Consider the following 15,490-nt stretch of genomic DNA (forward strand, 5'->3'; position numbering starts at 1 on the left):
AATCTGAAGAGGCTCCGGCAAGCTGAATCCTAACTCAAACCTAGGAGTGGCGACATAATATCCTTGATTTCTCAATCGTATTTGAGACTTTGTAAACCCATGTATATTTTCACCGGTGACTTCATCTCTAAGCTCTCCTAAGTTCACTGGATTTGAGAAGTCGTAACCTGATTTTTCAAATAATGTGAAAACCTTTTAATCAAAGTTTCCTTTTATCTTACCAACTTGAGTATTGCCTTTGGAGGGCTTCAAAGTGATAGACATGACTTGTGCAACTGGGACAATCATTTTCTTCTTTAAATCTTGGAATGTTGTGTAACTTAATTCTTTCCTCGGTGGGTGAACTTGTTGAGTACATTCCTCAAGCAGTGATTATCCCTTTTTTCGACGCTCACGTGGAATATAGCAAAAAACAGGTTGCTCATTATCAATATTGGTTTGCATGTCTCCTTTAGATGGTGAAAGCTTAATGGAAACGAATGTTTTCAAGGCTTCAACGGTTTGGTCCATCATTGCAAACTTCTCATCCATGTTAGTTGAGTCAACCATCAAAGCATTGACATTCATTGAAGTTGGAGAATTCATTGAATCATCAGATTCACAAAGTTGGAGCCAATTTGAGAAAGTTCTCCAAAGAACACGGATACAAGATTTCCCCAGGTGTTGCAGTTACGACCATCGTATAAGAGTTGTTGTTTTTCACTGTCTCCAAAGAAGTGAAGTATTCAGATCCATCTAGCCCACCGTTCTTGAACTTACGCCGAGTAATCGGGTCAACATGATTAAGATCCGTAGATACGATATCAGTAGAGTCCTTGTATAAAAAATCACTACTCTGAAGGCCATTGCAGTAGTTGACTTTGTAGTTTCTGATTCGCAAGATAAAGAGATGAAGAGCATAATTGGTCCCACTGGGCGTGCCAAATTTGTTCACAACAAATTTCCGTAACCGCTAAAAATTAACTGCAAGCAAAATAAATAAAAGAAAAAATGTGATTTTTATTAATGAATCTTGTGAGTACAATTTTGTTGTTCTCTTGATTCTTCTCTCCTTATAAACTTCTTCAAGATTCGAGGGCCTTCAATAGCGTACTTCTCAAATTGTTGGATGATGTAGACCTCCTTAAGATGTGGTTGATCTCCAAAAACGTTGGGAAGTACTTCGTCATTTCAAGTCGATCTCCGAGAAGAACTCCGTTGACCACTCCTTCGAAGAGCTATGTAATTGGTGTTGTAGCTTTCTCCAATCCTTGCATAATGCTTATTGAAGAGTTTTCTTAATGCCCTTAGAATGTCATGTCTATTCCCCATTTATAGTTGTAGCTAGGGGATCGACAAGGTTGCTTATGATTGGCCAAAGGATGTCATTTTGACACTTGGCAGATTGTGATTGGTTCTTGAATTTGACTAGACTACCACCTCATTTGGACACATGGCGCCGCCTTATTGGTCTTGGATGCCTAGTCACTGTGACACGTGACATGGGTTTGGGCTTCAAGGTGAAATGAACCTTGAATTTGAATTTAATAAAATGGACTTATTTATTTGTTAAGCTCAAATTAATCATTCAGCTTAAATGAACATATATTTAATTCAAATTTCGTATGAATTTAATCCAATAAAATTTAAGTGTCTACAAGTAATAAATAAGATGTTTTTCTAGCTTTAGTTAATGGCTTGTTTTTAAATAAGAAAAATCAGATAAGATCTATTTCCCAAAATATCCCTAACGACCCCAAAAAAGAAAAAATCAAATAAGATATATTTACCAAAATATCCCTAACGACCCCAAGCAGCTCTAGTGGGAGAAAATGACAGTGGCTTATAATTATTTTTTACTCTTTTTTTTTATAGAGAAAATGGGGTTTTATTTTTTTCTTATATTTTCTTATGATCTTGGGCCGTTTGTGTTATAATTTTAATTTTTGAATATAGAGAGAATTGAGATTTTTTATTGTATGGAAATTTATTAAAATAATAAAAATAAGAAAATATATTATATATATTTATAAGTATAATCATATCATATATTTATATAAAAGAAAATCCTAGGCCCGCCTACGTGGCGCCACAACAAATTAGGATTTTTATAAGTATAACAATTATTTTTATTGCGGCCAATATGTTTAAGCCTTTGAAAATTAAGGGGTGAAGTAATAACGATGCAATTATACATTACTTAAGGTCAAATGCATGTACAACTTCTTAAACTATCTTGAAAATTTATTTAGATAGTTAAACTCAATGTTGTTCTAATTGAACCCAATATTATGTTCATATTCGTCCATACTCCATATAAAATATAAATAGTTGATTTGGCACATAACGTGGATTGCACTGCACAACATTTAATTGTGCGAGTGTTCTCTAATGTAGAATATAATGGTAACATTGTAATTTTCTGAAAGACTTTTATTTAGATTCTAATTTATTTTTACACCTTCTCATTCTTCTATTCTTCGCTTATTTTTCTCTTTTCATTTGTCCAAATAAAGTCGACAAAAAGAATTTCCTTGTAAAAATAATTTTTATTTCTTTGTAATTCTACTGAATTTTCTTTCATTTTTATCTTGCATACTTGATTTATGTCCATAAAAAATTTTATTATTGGAGATCTCGCAAGTAAATCTAGAAATTTAGGTTATGACACCTTAGTACGAGTAGTGTTATGCTACATATGTTACTAAAGTTGCTATTGTTGGAGATCAGGGGCGGAGCCACGTACATGATTTCGAGTGCTCGAGCACCCAACTCCAACGAAAATTGTGTTTATGTATATAGAAAATACTGAAAAATTGATATAACTTATTCGTGAGCACTCATAAATCAAAAGGTCTGATGGATGCTTTGGTTTACAAGCTGTGATGCCTTCAATTGAGGATTCAAATCTTGGTCAAAACACAAACACAATCTACCTTACTGAAGTTTTTTCTTACATTTTTACTCTTCTTTTTATACTTTTTCACTGCTATTTCCTTACTTTTTCTTCTATTCTATTTTTAATTGCTTTTCTATTTTTCTATTTTTAGTATTTTATTTACCAACTAAACTATAAAAATACTAGTAAGCTTCTACAAGGAAACCCTTCTTAACATTAAAGAAAGTGAACACCCATGACCTTCAAATCCTAGATCCGCCACTGTTGGTTCTTCAATTGAACCTTATGATAGTGTAAACTGCAATAGTATAGTTTCTCTTTTAATTGGTTAAGTTAAACCACTCTTCAACATTAACAAGTTTAGTTGCAAAATATATCATTTTGCTATTGAAGTTGCTAATATTGACAATATAAAGATGTTGATTTATGAGTACACTAGTGAAGGGATAAAGAATGCTACATGTTGTATAACAAAAATGGTACTGTAAATTTTTAATCTTGCAGGAAAATTTCGTCATATGGCCTGGCTGAGCATTTTCTTCAATCTGTCAACTGAACAGCAGCAATAGCTGGTATTGCATCTCTCAATTTTTGAGTAAGAGCTACACGAACTGTCATCACAGAAGCAGCCGGTCCACTTAGCCTAACCTTAACAATGTAGTCGTTAATCTGTACAAGCTCCAATTCTCCACCACCGGCGCCTACCAAGTATGGTCTAATCTCTCCAAGAAGCTGACATTATTGGAAATTTCAATATTGGTGTCTAAATACTACTCATAATAAGTTAAGAATAATGGACTGATTTCTCATATAGTCACTCAACTAATAGTTATTATGTCAGATGATCAAGAGTCTGACTTTATGAGATAATAACTATTAATCGAGTGAGAGAAATCAACTCAAGAGTAATTACTAATCATAAGAAATATTGTACCTTTTCAATATTTTCCTCATTTAACTCAAGGCCAGTTTCAGAGTCAAGAATCTGTTCAACTGCCATTATTTCAGGGATTTTGTCCCGAAGACGAGTTTCAATTCCCATTTTAAGTGTCATTGTTGAACTTGGACAAGATCCACATGCTCCTTGAAGCTTAAGAATTACAACTAGGCCATCGATCTCATGTAGTACCACATTTCCTCCATCAGCCATTAGGCCTGGCCTGACTTGCTCTAGAACCTTCTCGACGTTTTCCTCAGTAAGTGGAAGGACACAACTTGGTGATACCACAGCACCTTCAGTATCAATAAACAAAATGAAGGAACAATCATATGATTAGTTACGGCCACATTAATAAATGGAACAGGTTTATGGGACAATAATAACACAATTCCATTTACCATAACAACGTATTACTACCACATAACAAACTCAGAAGTACTAAGGGGGAGCTAGAAACCTAGATACGGGTTCGGTCAAACCCAATAACTTTTTCTCAAACAGTGTATGTGTTAAGAAATTCATTAATACGTACACAATAAATTTTACAGCTAACAGCCCAATTATAAGCACATGAAGTTGTCATTCTAGTATATAGAACCCATAAAGTTAAAATCCTGGCTTTGCCTCTGCTGTCAGTAGTTGTATTGATGAAAGGAGACCTTAGTAAGATAGATTATGAGAAGAAATGGTATAAGTCTGATCATTCGTTTTATTTGGTCTTGAAAATTAAGTTACAATGGTGATACTATAGGAATTCACACACCAAAAAGAAAAGCTAGGGAGCTACAAACATATGATAAGCTCGTATGCCGATACGACATGCAAGAACAAAGAAGAACTTAATGTAGTCAATGAAAGGACTCGCAAGATGAGGCAGCATTGAAAATTAACTCTGTTTAGATAATAAAAGGCAATAACTGAAGGTTTAAAGAATGGAAGTCTTTGTATTCGGTAGTGATAGTTATTTCAGTCACAAAAGGAAAAAAAAAAGTCGGCTACCTCTAAATTTACAGAAGCAATAAAAACATAATTGGATGAAACTGCATCATTCACCTGCATTTTTTCTTCTTTGTCCAGTTCGACCGAGCCCAAGGAAGTGTCTAACATGATATTGACCTCTTAGAAAAGAACTTTGCTTTGAAGAAAATGGGCTGCCTTGTGACACACAGTTCTATAAAGAGGTAATGGCAGCAACATTACGTCATGGAAAATGAAGAAATTTTCTCCAGATAGATGTACACAATTTAACAGTGCAATCGAAGCAGTCATGGAACCAGGAATTTCGCGAAAGGGGTACAAAATTAAATATACATATATAATAGTTAACATTTTACCTCTGTACACCACATAATTTTCCAGCAAAGGGTGTGCACAAGACCACCCTTTGCCTAAGGTGGCTCTGCCTATGAATCGAAGTGCAAATTGTGGAAAGGAGGTAAACAATGTACATGTACATTGGATTCATATGTTTTATAAGAGTAAATTAGCTTCCTTGATTAAGGTAGACCAAAAGAATTTACATACGCAAGTATAGAGAAGCATAAATTATATCTAAGACTAAGGTATATGCTATCCTAAAAATAAGGTAACTACAACATCATTCGCATAACGAGTATACAAAGTACATTTGGCTTTACTCTTAACAAACAGAAATTGAGTGGTAATACCTTTTGAAAGGAAGTAGAGGTAGGAGAAAACCATTCTGATGACGCCACCTTGGGTTTGAGACCTCGCGTTTGTGTTGAAATTGCAAACATTATGTACTTCAGTATCACCAATAGTACTGAGGACTCATGTTTCTTGAGTATATTCCTGGAGTACATGGTTCTAGCTGAGTTAGAACTAGAAGTAGACTTACCGAGGAGCAGTGGCATACCCCCCTTTGTCAGAAATTTATACCAAGTATATATATATATAAGTAAATAATTACTTTATATACATATATAATAACTTGGACACCCTTAACTAAATTCCTGATTTTGCCACTGCCTAGGAGGAAATGACCAAGGTCTAAACCAAGAATATCAAATGGGAGATGGATTATTTAACACTAGTTTGCTTATACCGGAAGTCCGGAACACAATGTCCACAAGTGAGATTTCTTTATGATTTCAATTTTTTCAAGTTTGGTTGGTTAGGATGTTTTGGAAAATATGGTTTTCCCTGGCAAGAAAACAAGTTCCACAAAAAATGAGGAAATTGACTTCCCAAAGTTCATTGTCTCTTCCCATCACTCACACCCCCATAGTATTTCGCTAGAAAACACGCCCACCCCACCCCATCACACTCCATTGTGTTTTTCGCGAGATTACATATAAATGCTCAAGATAATATATATTTTACTTACACACCAAACACTCGAAAATAAGTAAAGAAACTCAATACATTTTCCTTCATACGAAACACATCCTAAATCACAATTGATTTTACTTCTTACCCAACAAAATGCAATCCCTAATTTACAATACTTTCAACAATTCAAAATTCATTTGGTTATATCAAAAGTTGATATCTTGCTAACTTTTTCATTCATTTATTTTATGACTAATAAAAATGAAATTTAACATTTAAAAGTGTGTACAGTTCATATTAAAATGAGACAAACAGAGTAAAATCCAACTCCTGTAAAGCAAGCAAAGCAATTACATAAGAAAAATGAAATTGGGGAAAGTATGGATACCTGGTACCATGAGTCAGTAGAACCAAATTTAGGAGTTTGTTTTTTTGATTGAATTGTGATTGTAAGGTAAGGTAGTTATTTAGAGGTAATGGATGTGGTTTGGACACGTACGCTTTCACTCATCTCTACCTTGGTTTCTTTTTCTTTTAATCTGGGTTCGATTAATCTCAATTTGCATCATGTATAAAATTTATTTAGGAGAAGCATTTTAAATAGGCATAATACATAAAATGTCATTTAATTTAGTGTTAATTGATATTTATGCCCTCCAATTTTGGGTGTACACAAGTAGATACATACGTTTTATGTGTCCAACATGACGTTTTGCATGTATTATGTCATATATGACTTATGTGTCTACTACTCTACTTATTTAATTTTATACAAGTTTAAGTGTTTATTATGATATTTGGTATGGTATATGATATACAATTAAAAAAAAAATTGGTATTCGGTACGCTATTTGATATTTAGAAATAACATATCGAAATATCGAATACCATATCGAAGTATATATTTACATAAATATCATATATATATATATATATATATATATTATCAAAATACTAACAAATATGCAACCTAGTATCAGTATAAACTAAATGTTTAGACTCTATTTTGATTGAAATATATTTGTAGTTTAATTGATTAACAAAAGGAGTTGTTTGTACTTTATTTTGAATATATATTTCTACATGTGTAATGTGCTAGTATGATACAATTGAGACAATTTTTTTTAATTGTCGAAGTCATAATACTCTATTATACGAGTATATATTAATCGAAGTTGAACAAACTACGGTTACCGATTTACCATACTGTAGAATACCGAGTTAGATTGGTATGGTAATGGTATAATATTTTAAAAATCGAATACCGAAATTACGATATCAAAACTTTCAAATATCGTACCGTATCATACCATGTCCATCCCTAGTTGGACCCTATACTACATTCTCTTTGGGGGCGGAGCTAAGTGGGAGTTCGAAGGTTCGAATGAATCTAGTGGCTTTTTCGCAAATTTTTATATTTATATTAGAAAATTAAGTAAAAATATATGTATATTAACTTGTGAACCTTCTAACAAAATTGATTAATGGCAACTATCATGGAAATAATTACCATACTAAAGAATTTGAACCCCACCATCAACTACGAGAACGTCATGCTAGCACAAGAAATTATTCACGAAATTAAGAAGCTTAATACAGGAATAAATGTGATTATGAAGCTTGGTAAGATCAAAGCCTATTACATAATTTCTTGGTCTTTACTTGCTTGGTGCTTTAAAGATTGGGATTCAATTAACTTATTATCAACATGATTTATGACCAATAATTAGTACTCTCTTATTATTAATGGGTAAAATATGATCTCTTTCGTTTTACAAGGGGCTTAAATCATTGTCTCCTTCAATATGTCCACGATGGCGTAACCCATCAGTCGCTTTCTAAAGTTGACAATAATTTTCACTTAGACACTCTAACTGAATTTTGTTTATTTTAGACACCTCATGTCATGTTTCACCGTGTTATTTTGACACTTTTTATTAACATGACATAGTAATTGTGATACACTCCTTACCAGCATGTGGACAGTTTATTTGACCTATTTTTATTTTATATTTTCTTCTTCTTCCCCATTTTTGCCACCATTTTCTAAAACTTAAACTCCTTCCATGGAGAAATAGATATAATGATGCTACAACACCAAGAGATTTAATTTTAAACAATTTTTCTTATTTTGTTGTCATTCTTCCTCGAGATGTTTTGAAAAAATCGAAATACATCTTCTTTTTTAAAAAAAAGTTCTAGAAAATTCTTTTAATAGGAAACTCTTCGTTTAGTTTTAAAGAGCTTAATTTTATTTGAAGTTTCAAGTAAGACGAATTAGATTTTGCAAAGAGATTGTGCTTTTGTAAATTTGTTTATTTTTCAAATAGTTAAATTACTATGAAAATATTTTGGAGAAAGACAATCTAGATTGGGGAGAAGTTAGGGTTTTGGGGAGGGGGGAAGGATGAGAGGTGGTGGAGAAGATGATTTGAGTGTGGGGAGGGAGAGGGTAGGGGCTGTGGAAAGACAATCTGCTGGGGGGCGGGGTTGAGGATCAGGGGTGGGGGTGGTGGAGAAGACAACATATGAGCAAGTGGTTAATTGTTTAAAAAATATTTGGATAAAAAGTTCTACGTGTCATTAAGTTATTTGTCTTTTTTTTTTTTTCTACTCAAAATTCATTATTTAAAAATTATTTTCAATATATATGCCACATGTCTTTATTTAATTTGTCATTTTAACATGTCATCGGCGAGTCTACACATTTGGCTGATTATAAAAAAAGTGTCAAAATGACACATCGAAACGTGATATGAGAGGTCTAAAATAAATAAAGTCTAGTTAAGGTGTCTAAGTAAAAATTAATGTCAACTTTAGGAGTTATCGATGAATTACTTATAAGTTATAAGCATTATCCCCCACCCCTCCCTCCCTCCTATGACATAAGATAATAGAAAATCAATATTGTTGTTCATATGACAACTAATAGCAAAGCAATAACAACTATGTAAATGGAACTGTAACAATCACAATAAGATGCAATCACTTAAATAAATATAGTAAATCATAAATGATATCAAATAGCAAGAGCCAAGGACCATATGAGTAAGCTATATTGCAACCAACACACTGATATATACTACCATCAAATCAAATACTACATGATTAAGTTAGTAATACCTTTTATTGTTATTGCGATCTCCAAACCTTTTCTTTTTTATCTGAAGTCGTAAGTTAAATTTGGACTATACCATATCTAATCAGAACAAGTGCAAGAAATTAAAAAGAATTCAAATATTCAGATTTCATTCATCAAAACAATCTGTATACATATAACTAAACCTTTCAATGATTCAAATGTAAAACACAAAATTACTTTTTCTGGCACTTGTCCTTGATCCATTTAAACCCCAATGAAGTTCCACTCTTCACCTTTTTTGCACCCACCACCGCCGCAGCCTTAGCCTTGTCAGCCCCCACCGTCGCCGCTGATTTCGCCTTCCCAAAACTCGCCGATGCCACCGCCGTCACCTTCTCCATTTTCTTACCACCGCCGCCGTTTTTTCCTTTGCTCCCATAATCTTCATCTACGACGTCGTTTTGGCTGCCCCATTGATCTGCCCAACTGTTCCCGTGACTTCCCATTCTTGAAAAAAAAGAGAAAAATCAAATCTTTATCAACCAAAACAAGAAAAAGTTACAAATTTTGGCAAAATTCTAGCACAGATTGGTAAAGGGACTGATGGGGTTTTCAAGATTTCAATGGAAAACAACCCATAGAAAAAAAAGCTAGAATCTTTATCAACCAAAACAAGTAAAAGTAACAAAATTTTTGAAAACCAAAAGAGATTGGTGAAGGGACTAATGGAGTTTGCAAGATTTTAATGAAGGGAACAACCATAGAATCTTTATCAACCAAAACAAGAAAAAGTTACAAATCTTTGAAAACCCAAAAGAAATTGGTAATGAACTGATGGGGTTTGCAAAATTTTAGTGAAAACAATCCATTGAAAAAGCAAAGTTAGAATTTTTATGAACCAAAAACAAGAAAAAGTTACAGATCTTTGAAAGAGATTGATAAAGGGACTGATGGGGTTTGCAAGATTTTGATGGAGAACATTCCATAGAAAAAAAAGTTGGAATCTTTATCAACCAAAACAAGTAAAAGTTAAAAAATCTTTGAAAACCAAAAGAGATTAGTAAAATGACTGATGGGGTTTGCAAGATTTTGATGAAAAACAACCAGTAGAAAAATATAAGTTAGAATTTTTATTAACCAAAAACAAGAAAAAGTTGCAAATCTTTGGAAAAATAGAGAGATTGGGTAAAGGGACTAATGAGGTTTGCAAGATTTTAATGGAAAACAACTCATAGAAAAAAAAAGTTACAATCTTTAGGAACCAAAAACAAGAAAAAGTTACAATCTTTGACAATAAAATAACAATCTGTGATAACCCAAACACTAAAACTTAACAGAAATGAGAAGTAGAAGAAAAGATCAAATTTTTACCAGAGATTGGTGATGGGGGTTGCTCCAAGATTTTTTATTTTTTTTTGTAAAATGTGAACAGAGAGGATAATAAAAAGGATCAATTGTAAGAAGGAATTTAAGGCAGCTAAGGTAAACGCTTAGCTGTCAGGATCAGGAATCTTCTTATACATTAGGTTTCACAAAATTAAGCCTAAAGTTTGGTACATTTACACTTTCACTCCTTATATTATACTTCTATGTGTACTTTCAACCTCATACTCTTAATTTTCAAAGGTTTTAGTATTGGAAAAGGCCAAATACCTTTTATATTATCGCAAATAATTAAAATATATCCCTTTTGTTATATTCAATTGAGATAAACTCCTTTCATTATAATTTGATATAAGTTAGTTCTTAATTTTGATAGATGACTTAGAATCAAATGAGTCAATCTCCAATTTTAACAGTTTGGACCTATTCCATTTCCCTTTGAGTTCTTTTCTTGCACCTTCTCTCTTTTCAATGTAGTTGGTCTAAACATTTATTTGACATGTTCTATATATGAAGTATATTTTTTCCGAGCAATAGTATTTATTTATTTATTTTCATAATTGATTAACTATTCTTCTCGGAATAGACAATGATGTATAATGTATCATATGTTTTTGTCTAAAATAAGGAATTTTCTATTTTCTATCTTCTATTTTAGAAATGACACTTTGGATGTAAAAACAAGAACATTATGGGAATCCTAATAAATTTTCCCATAGGACAATTTGACTTCTATATTAGCAAAGACATTTACCGCACATTAGGAAATGTGTAATTTACAAATTGGGGTATCATCTAGACTTTTCTTCTTTTCCTATATATTGCTTATTAGTGAACACCTTAAGTTTTGCATATTGATTATTTTCTCTTACTATTTCATTAAGGAAATCAAGATTTTAACCTTGAATTTTGATTTTTTTTTGAGAATTTGCATAGTTGGACCAAATAATTAAAAGGTATTCAATTTTTATCTTTCTAGCAGGCTCAAACAATGCAACATTATACCTTTTGTTTTGCAAATGAATGTACATAGTATAAAGAGAAAACACATAAAAAAATCTCTAAATGATCACGTCCCGAGCCTACACCCTGAATGTGGTCGACACTCGAGAACCATTGTTGGTCTACAAGCGAACCCTTGGTCTGGCTCATTACTCTGCGAAAGAGTTACTCAAGTTAAACAAAAACCTCAACTTAAAAGATTTAACTCAAAATGTCTCAATAGAACTTAACTCAATGCATATCTGGAAATACTTAATTAAGTATAAGTGATCAACTCAAAGTTTCAAACATTACAAAAGAAATGATGAAAGACTCCTCAATTACTACTGTCTATAAAGCCTTTAAATAATATGATGGATGTCGGGACAAGGACCCCGACAATCTAATAACAAAACCATAATGTGAAGCCATCCAGAAAGCAAGGAGGCTCATCAAAGCTAGCTGGAATGCAATGGGATCAACGAAGCGCCTGTTGATGACTCTGAACACCTGCATCATGAAAATGATGCAGGTTGAATGACATCAGTACTTTGAATGTACGAGCATGGGGGAAAACTGAAAGTAGTAGATAACTGAACTGATATTGTGGGAAGACATACTCACCTCATCTCAACTCAAAGGTGAAAGCAACAATAAAAGATGTAATATATAAAGCTTTTAAAACAGTAAATATCAACTCAATATGTATAAAAATACAATAAATAAACTCGTTACTCTTATTTGGGAGATTCTCTAATCGAAAACCATCACTATCAACTACGTGATGATACAGTGTCTCGCCCACGCTGCCAGAATGTAACTGTCCTATACCTTGTCGGGGTATAGAACTCCTCAAATAAGTGAATCTACTAAGCTATGCTTAAAAGAAATAAGGAATCATCTAAAAAGTATGACCCTTTACCCATATTGGCATACATGATTTATGAGGATTTTGAGATGTCTAAACTCATCCCTATATCGGTGTTCAATACTACTCTCAATAATATATATAACTTATTCTCTTATATTAAAAAATAACTTTTCCTCAATTTGAGATAATTACTCAAAAGATCCTCTTAAAAGTGGTGATGCTCAAGACTCCTCATAAATTCATTTAGAAATCGATGTTTCTTTCATTTAAATGTAAAAGTATTACATACTCGGGAATACTTAGTTCCCTTATACTCATTTTGAAACATGAAAGAAAACTCTCCTCATTCTCATACTCATTTACTCAAGTCTTAAAACAAGTTATAGAAAAGTGTAAAAGACTTCTAAAAAAAGACTTTCTTGAACTTTCCTCTTAACTTTACCTTAATTTGAAAATGTGAATTTAAGAGCTATGATTAGGATATATAGTATCTCTCAATGATTAATGAAGGCTTAGATAGTTAGTAATAAGAAGAGAGCGAAGACATGATTTGAAAGGACGCATACGAGATGAAGAACGTAGACGAAAGTGTAGAAATCTCACGTAAGTATGGAGAAATCAAGGATTGTATTGATGATCAATAATGTTGAGTTATAAGCTCCTTATATAGGAGAAGAGTCCTATTCTAGCTATACTAGGAATCCTACTACAATACAAATATATTAAATACATGATATCCTAGTCGACTTTAACCTCCTACACGATCCAACAACTTAGATGTACATAATTTAAAATTTAGTAGTCTAGTCCTAGTATGACTCTAATTCTAACTCGTCAGCCTGCTTCAATGGACCTGTTCCTTCGACATGTTCCATCAGTCTTCAGGCTTCCTTAAACACTTCCCCTTAAGCTAGTTAGTGGAGGAACTGTAACTCCTAGCTTGCTGCGAAACCCAGAAAAACCTACTTTGTTAAGGCTTTTGTATGAATATCAGCTAGTTGATCCTTAGAATTTACAAACGGAGTAAGAAGTTATCCTCTGGCCACTTTCTTACGAACAAAATGATAGTCCATTTCAACATGTTTGGTTTTAGCATTCATAACTGAATTAACCGTCACGTACAAGGCACTCATGTTATCACAATACAACGTAGGAACAGATCAAAGAAACACTCCAAGGTCATGAAGAAAATACATGATCCAAGTCATCTCTGCGGCAGTAGAGGCTAGTGCTTTATACTTAGCTTTAACACTCGATCGGGTTACTGTGGTTTGTTTCTTGGAGGTCCAAGAAATACAATTTGCACCTAGGTAGATGCTATAGCCTGTAGTTTATCTCCTAGTGGTGGGACAACCTCTCCAATCAGGAATCGAGTATCCATACAACCAACATGGTGATTGTGAAATAATTCTGAGTCCAAAGTATAGAGTACCTTTGATGTACCTGAGAAACCTTTTTACCCCTTGAAGATGTTCAATGTTTGAGCTTTGCATAAATTGGCTTGCTAAATTCACAACATGGGTGATATTAGGTCTTGTGAGGGTCAAATGCTGAAGGCTTCCTACTATTATTCTGTACAAGGAGGCATCTACAAAACTTCCCACAACTTCATGCAAACCATGTTTTTGAGCCAAAATAGTGGCTATAGCCTTTGCCAAAGTCATCTCTGTCTTGGCCAGCAGCTCAACAACATACTTGCTTTGACTTAAGTGAATTCTTCATTCGAAATACTTCACCTCAATTCCTAGAAAGAAGTGTATAGGGTCAAGATCTTTCATAGCAAAATCCTTCTCAAGTTGTAGAACCAACTCTAAGGCATGTGATGGATTACTTCCTGTGTCAATAATATCATCCACATATAACAAGAGAAATATTTTGCCTTTGTGAGTTTGCAAAGTAAATAAAGAAGGGTCATCCTTACTACAAATGAAACCAAGGTGTAAGAGATGCATGCTAAACCTATCAAACCAGGCTCTTGGTGCTTGTTTAAAACCATACAGTGTCTTTTTAAGTAGACACACATGCTGAAGATACTGTGGATCAATAAAACCAGGGGGTTGCACCTTCTGTTGTAGGAAGCCATGTAGAAAGGCATTTTTGACATCTAGTTGTCTAATTTTCCACTTTGAACTGACAACAATGGTTAGAACCACCCTAATTGTCGTGGCTTTAACCACAGGACTAAATGTTTCTTCAAAATCTATCCCTTCAAGCTGCGAGAATCCCTTTGCCACAAGTCTGGCCTTGCACCTATCTACTGTTCCATTAGCTTTCAATTTTGTCTTGAACACCCATTTGGAGCCAACCAAGTTTATATCAAAGGGATTTGGGCACCAAAATCCATGTCTTGTTAGTATGTAACACATCAATTCCTTCATGCATTGCTGCAAGCCAATGAGGTGACCTTAGTACTTCTTTAGTAATATTTGGTTCTCTAAAAAAATTTGTGCTACTGCGAGCAACAAGTGATAAGTGGTGTTCCTTCACCTTGTGTCGGGTGATCATAGGATGCCCCTGTGGTGTAAGAAGTACCTCAACGGGTACATCAACCAAAATAGTTGACTGGAGTGTAGCATTGTCGGATTGATGGTCAACTGGTACAACAACCAAAATAGTTGACTGGAGTGTAGCATTGTCAGATTGATGGTCAACTGGTACATCAACTAATGTAGTTGTTTGATGATGCTCATTGACTGGACTTGTAAGTGTAACTTGTTCCTTACTGCCACTAGCAGATCCAAAATCTGCAACTGGAGTTTCAATACTACTGTATGGATCATCATTTTCAACTTGTTCCTCAGCATCTGATCCTGTGCCTGAGAGGTCAATAGTACTCTCATCATCAAAGAGTATATGAGTTATAGTAGAATTATCACCATTTATGTGTGGACTAGCAACCTGTACTTCCCATGAATCAGAATTATCATGTGCCTGCAGTTTAGAGAAATATTCAACAAATGTGGCAAGGTGAGGTGAGACATCATTGTTAGTTTGAGATTGCTTTGGAGATACATAGGGTAATATGTTTTCATCAAACACAACATGTCTGGATATGTAAACCCT

At 33.7% G+C, this 15,490-nt stretch overlaps 2 protein-coding genes and 1 long non-coding RNA gene across 3 annotated transcripts in view; all 3 read right to left on the reverse strand.

The window, feature by feature from the left end:
- Positions 1-3,237: 3,237 nt before the first annotated feature.
- On the reverse strand, positions 3,238-6,597 carry LOC102586740 (nifU-like protein 3, chloroplastic). Its single transcript, XM_006356853.2, has 5 exons — positions 6,499-6,597; positions 5,486-5,630; positions 4,872-4,989; positions 3,813-4,111; positions 3,238-3,610 (listed from the first exon to the last, which is right to left on the reverse strand). The coding sequence occupies exons 2-5, from the start codon at positions 5,573-5,575 to the stop codon at positions 3,419-3,421; spliced, it is 699 nt and encodes a 232-aa protein (XP_006356915.1). The 5' UTR covers positions 5,576-5,630; positions 6,499-6,597; the 3' UTR covers positions 3,238-3,418.
- A 2,735-nt stretch (positions 6,598-9,332) lies between these two features.
- Positions 9,333-10,697, reverse strand: LOC102587088 (uncharacterized). The gene is made up of 2 exons (XR_368078.2): positions 10,564-10,697; positions 9,333-9,699 (listed from the first exon to the last, which is right to left on the reverse strand). It is a non-coding gene; the product is annotated as an uncharacterized lncRNA (long non-coding RNA).
- Positions 10,698-14,145: 3,448 nt separating this feature from the next.
- Positions 14,146-15,490, reverse strand: part of LOC107062507 (uncharacterized) — a 16,660-nt gene continuing 15,315 nt past the window's right edge. Inside the window, exons 2-3 of the mRNA XM_015313183.1 lie at positions 14,960-15,358; positions 14,146-14,811 (exon numbers count right to left, since the gene is read on the reverse strand). Of these exons, the coding sequence (XP_015168669.1) occupies positions 14,146-14,811; positions 14,960-15,358 (1,065 nt within the window). The remainder of the gene's footprint in view (positions 14,812-14,959; positions 15,359-15,490) is intronic.

This window comes from Solanum tuberosum, unplaced genomic scaffold (genome assembly GCF_000226075.1).
Source record: "Solanum tuberosum cultivar DM 1-3 516 R44 unplaced genomic scaffold, SolTub_3.0 scf00236, whole genome shotgun sequence".
NCBI lineage: Eukaryota > Viridiplantae > Streptophyta > Magnoliopsida > Solanales > Solanaceae > Solanum > Solanum tuberosum.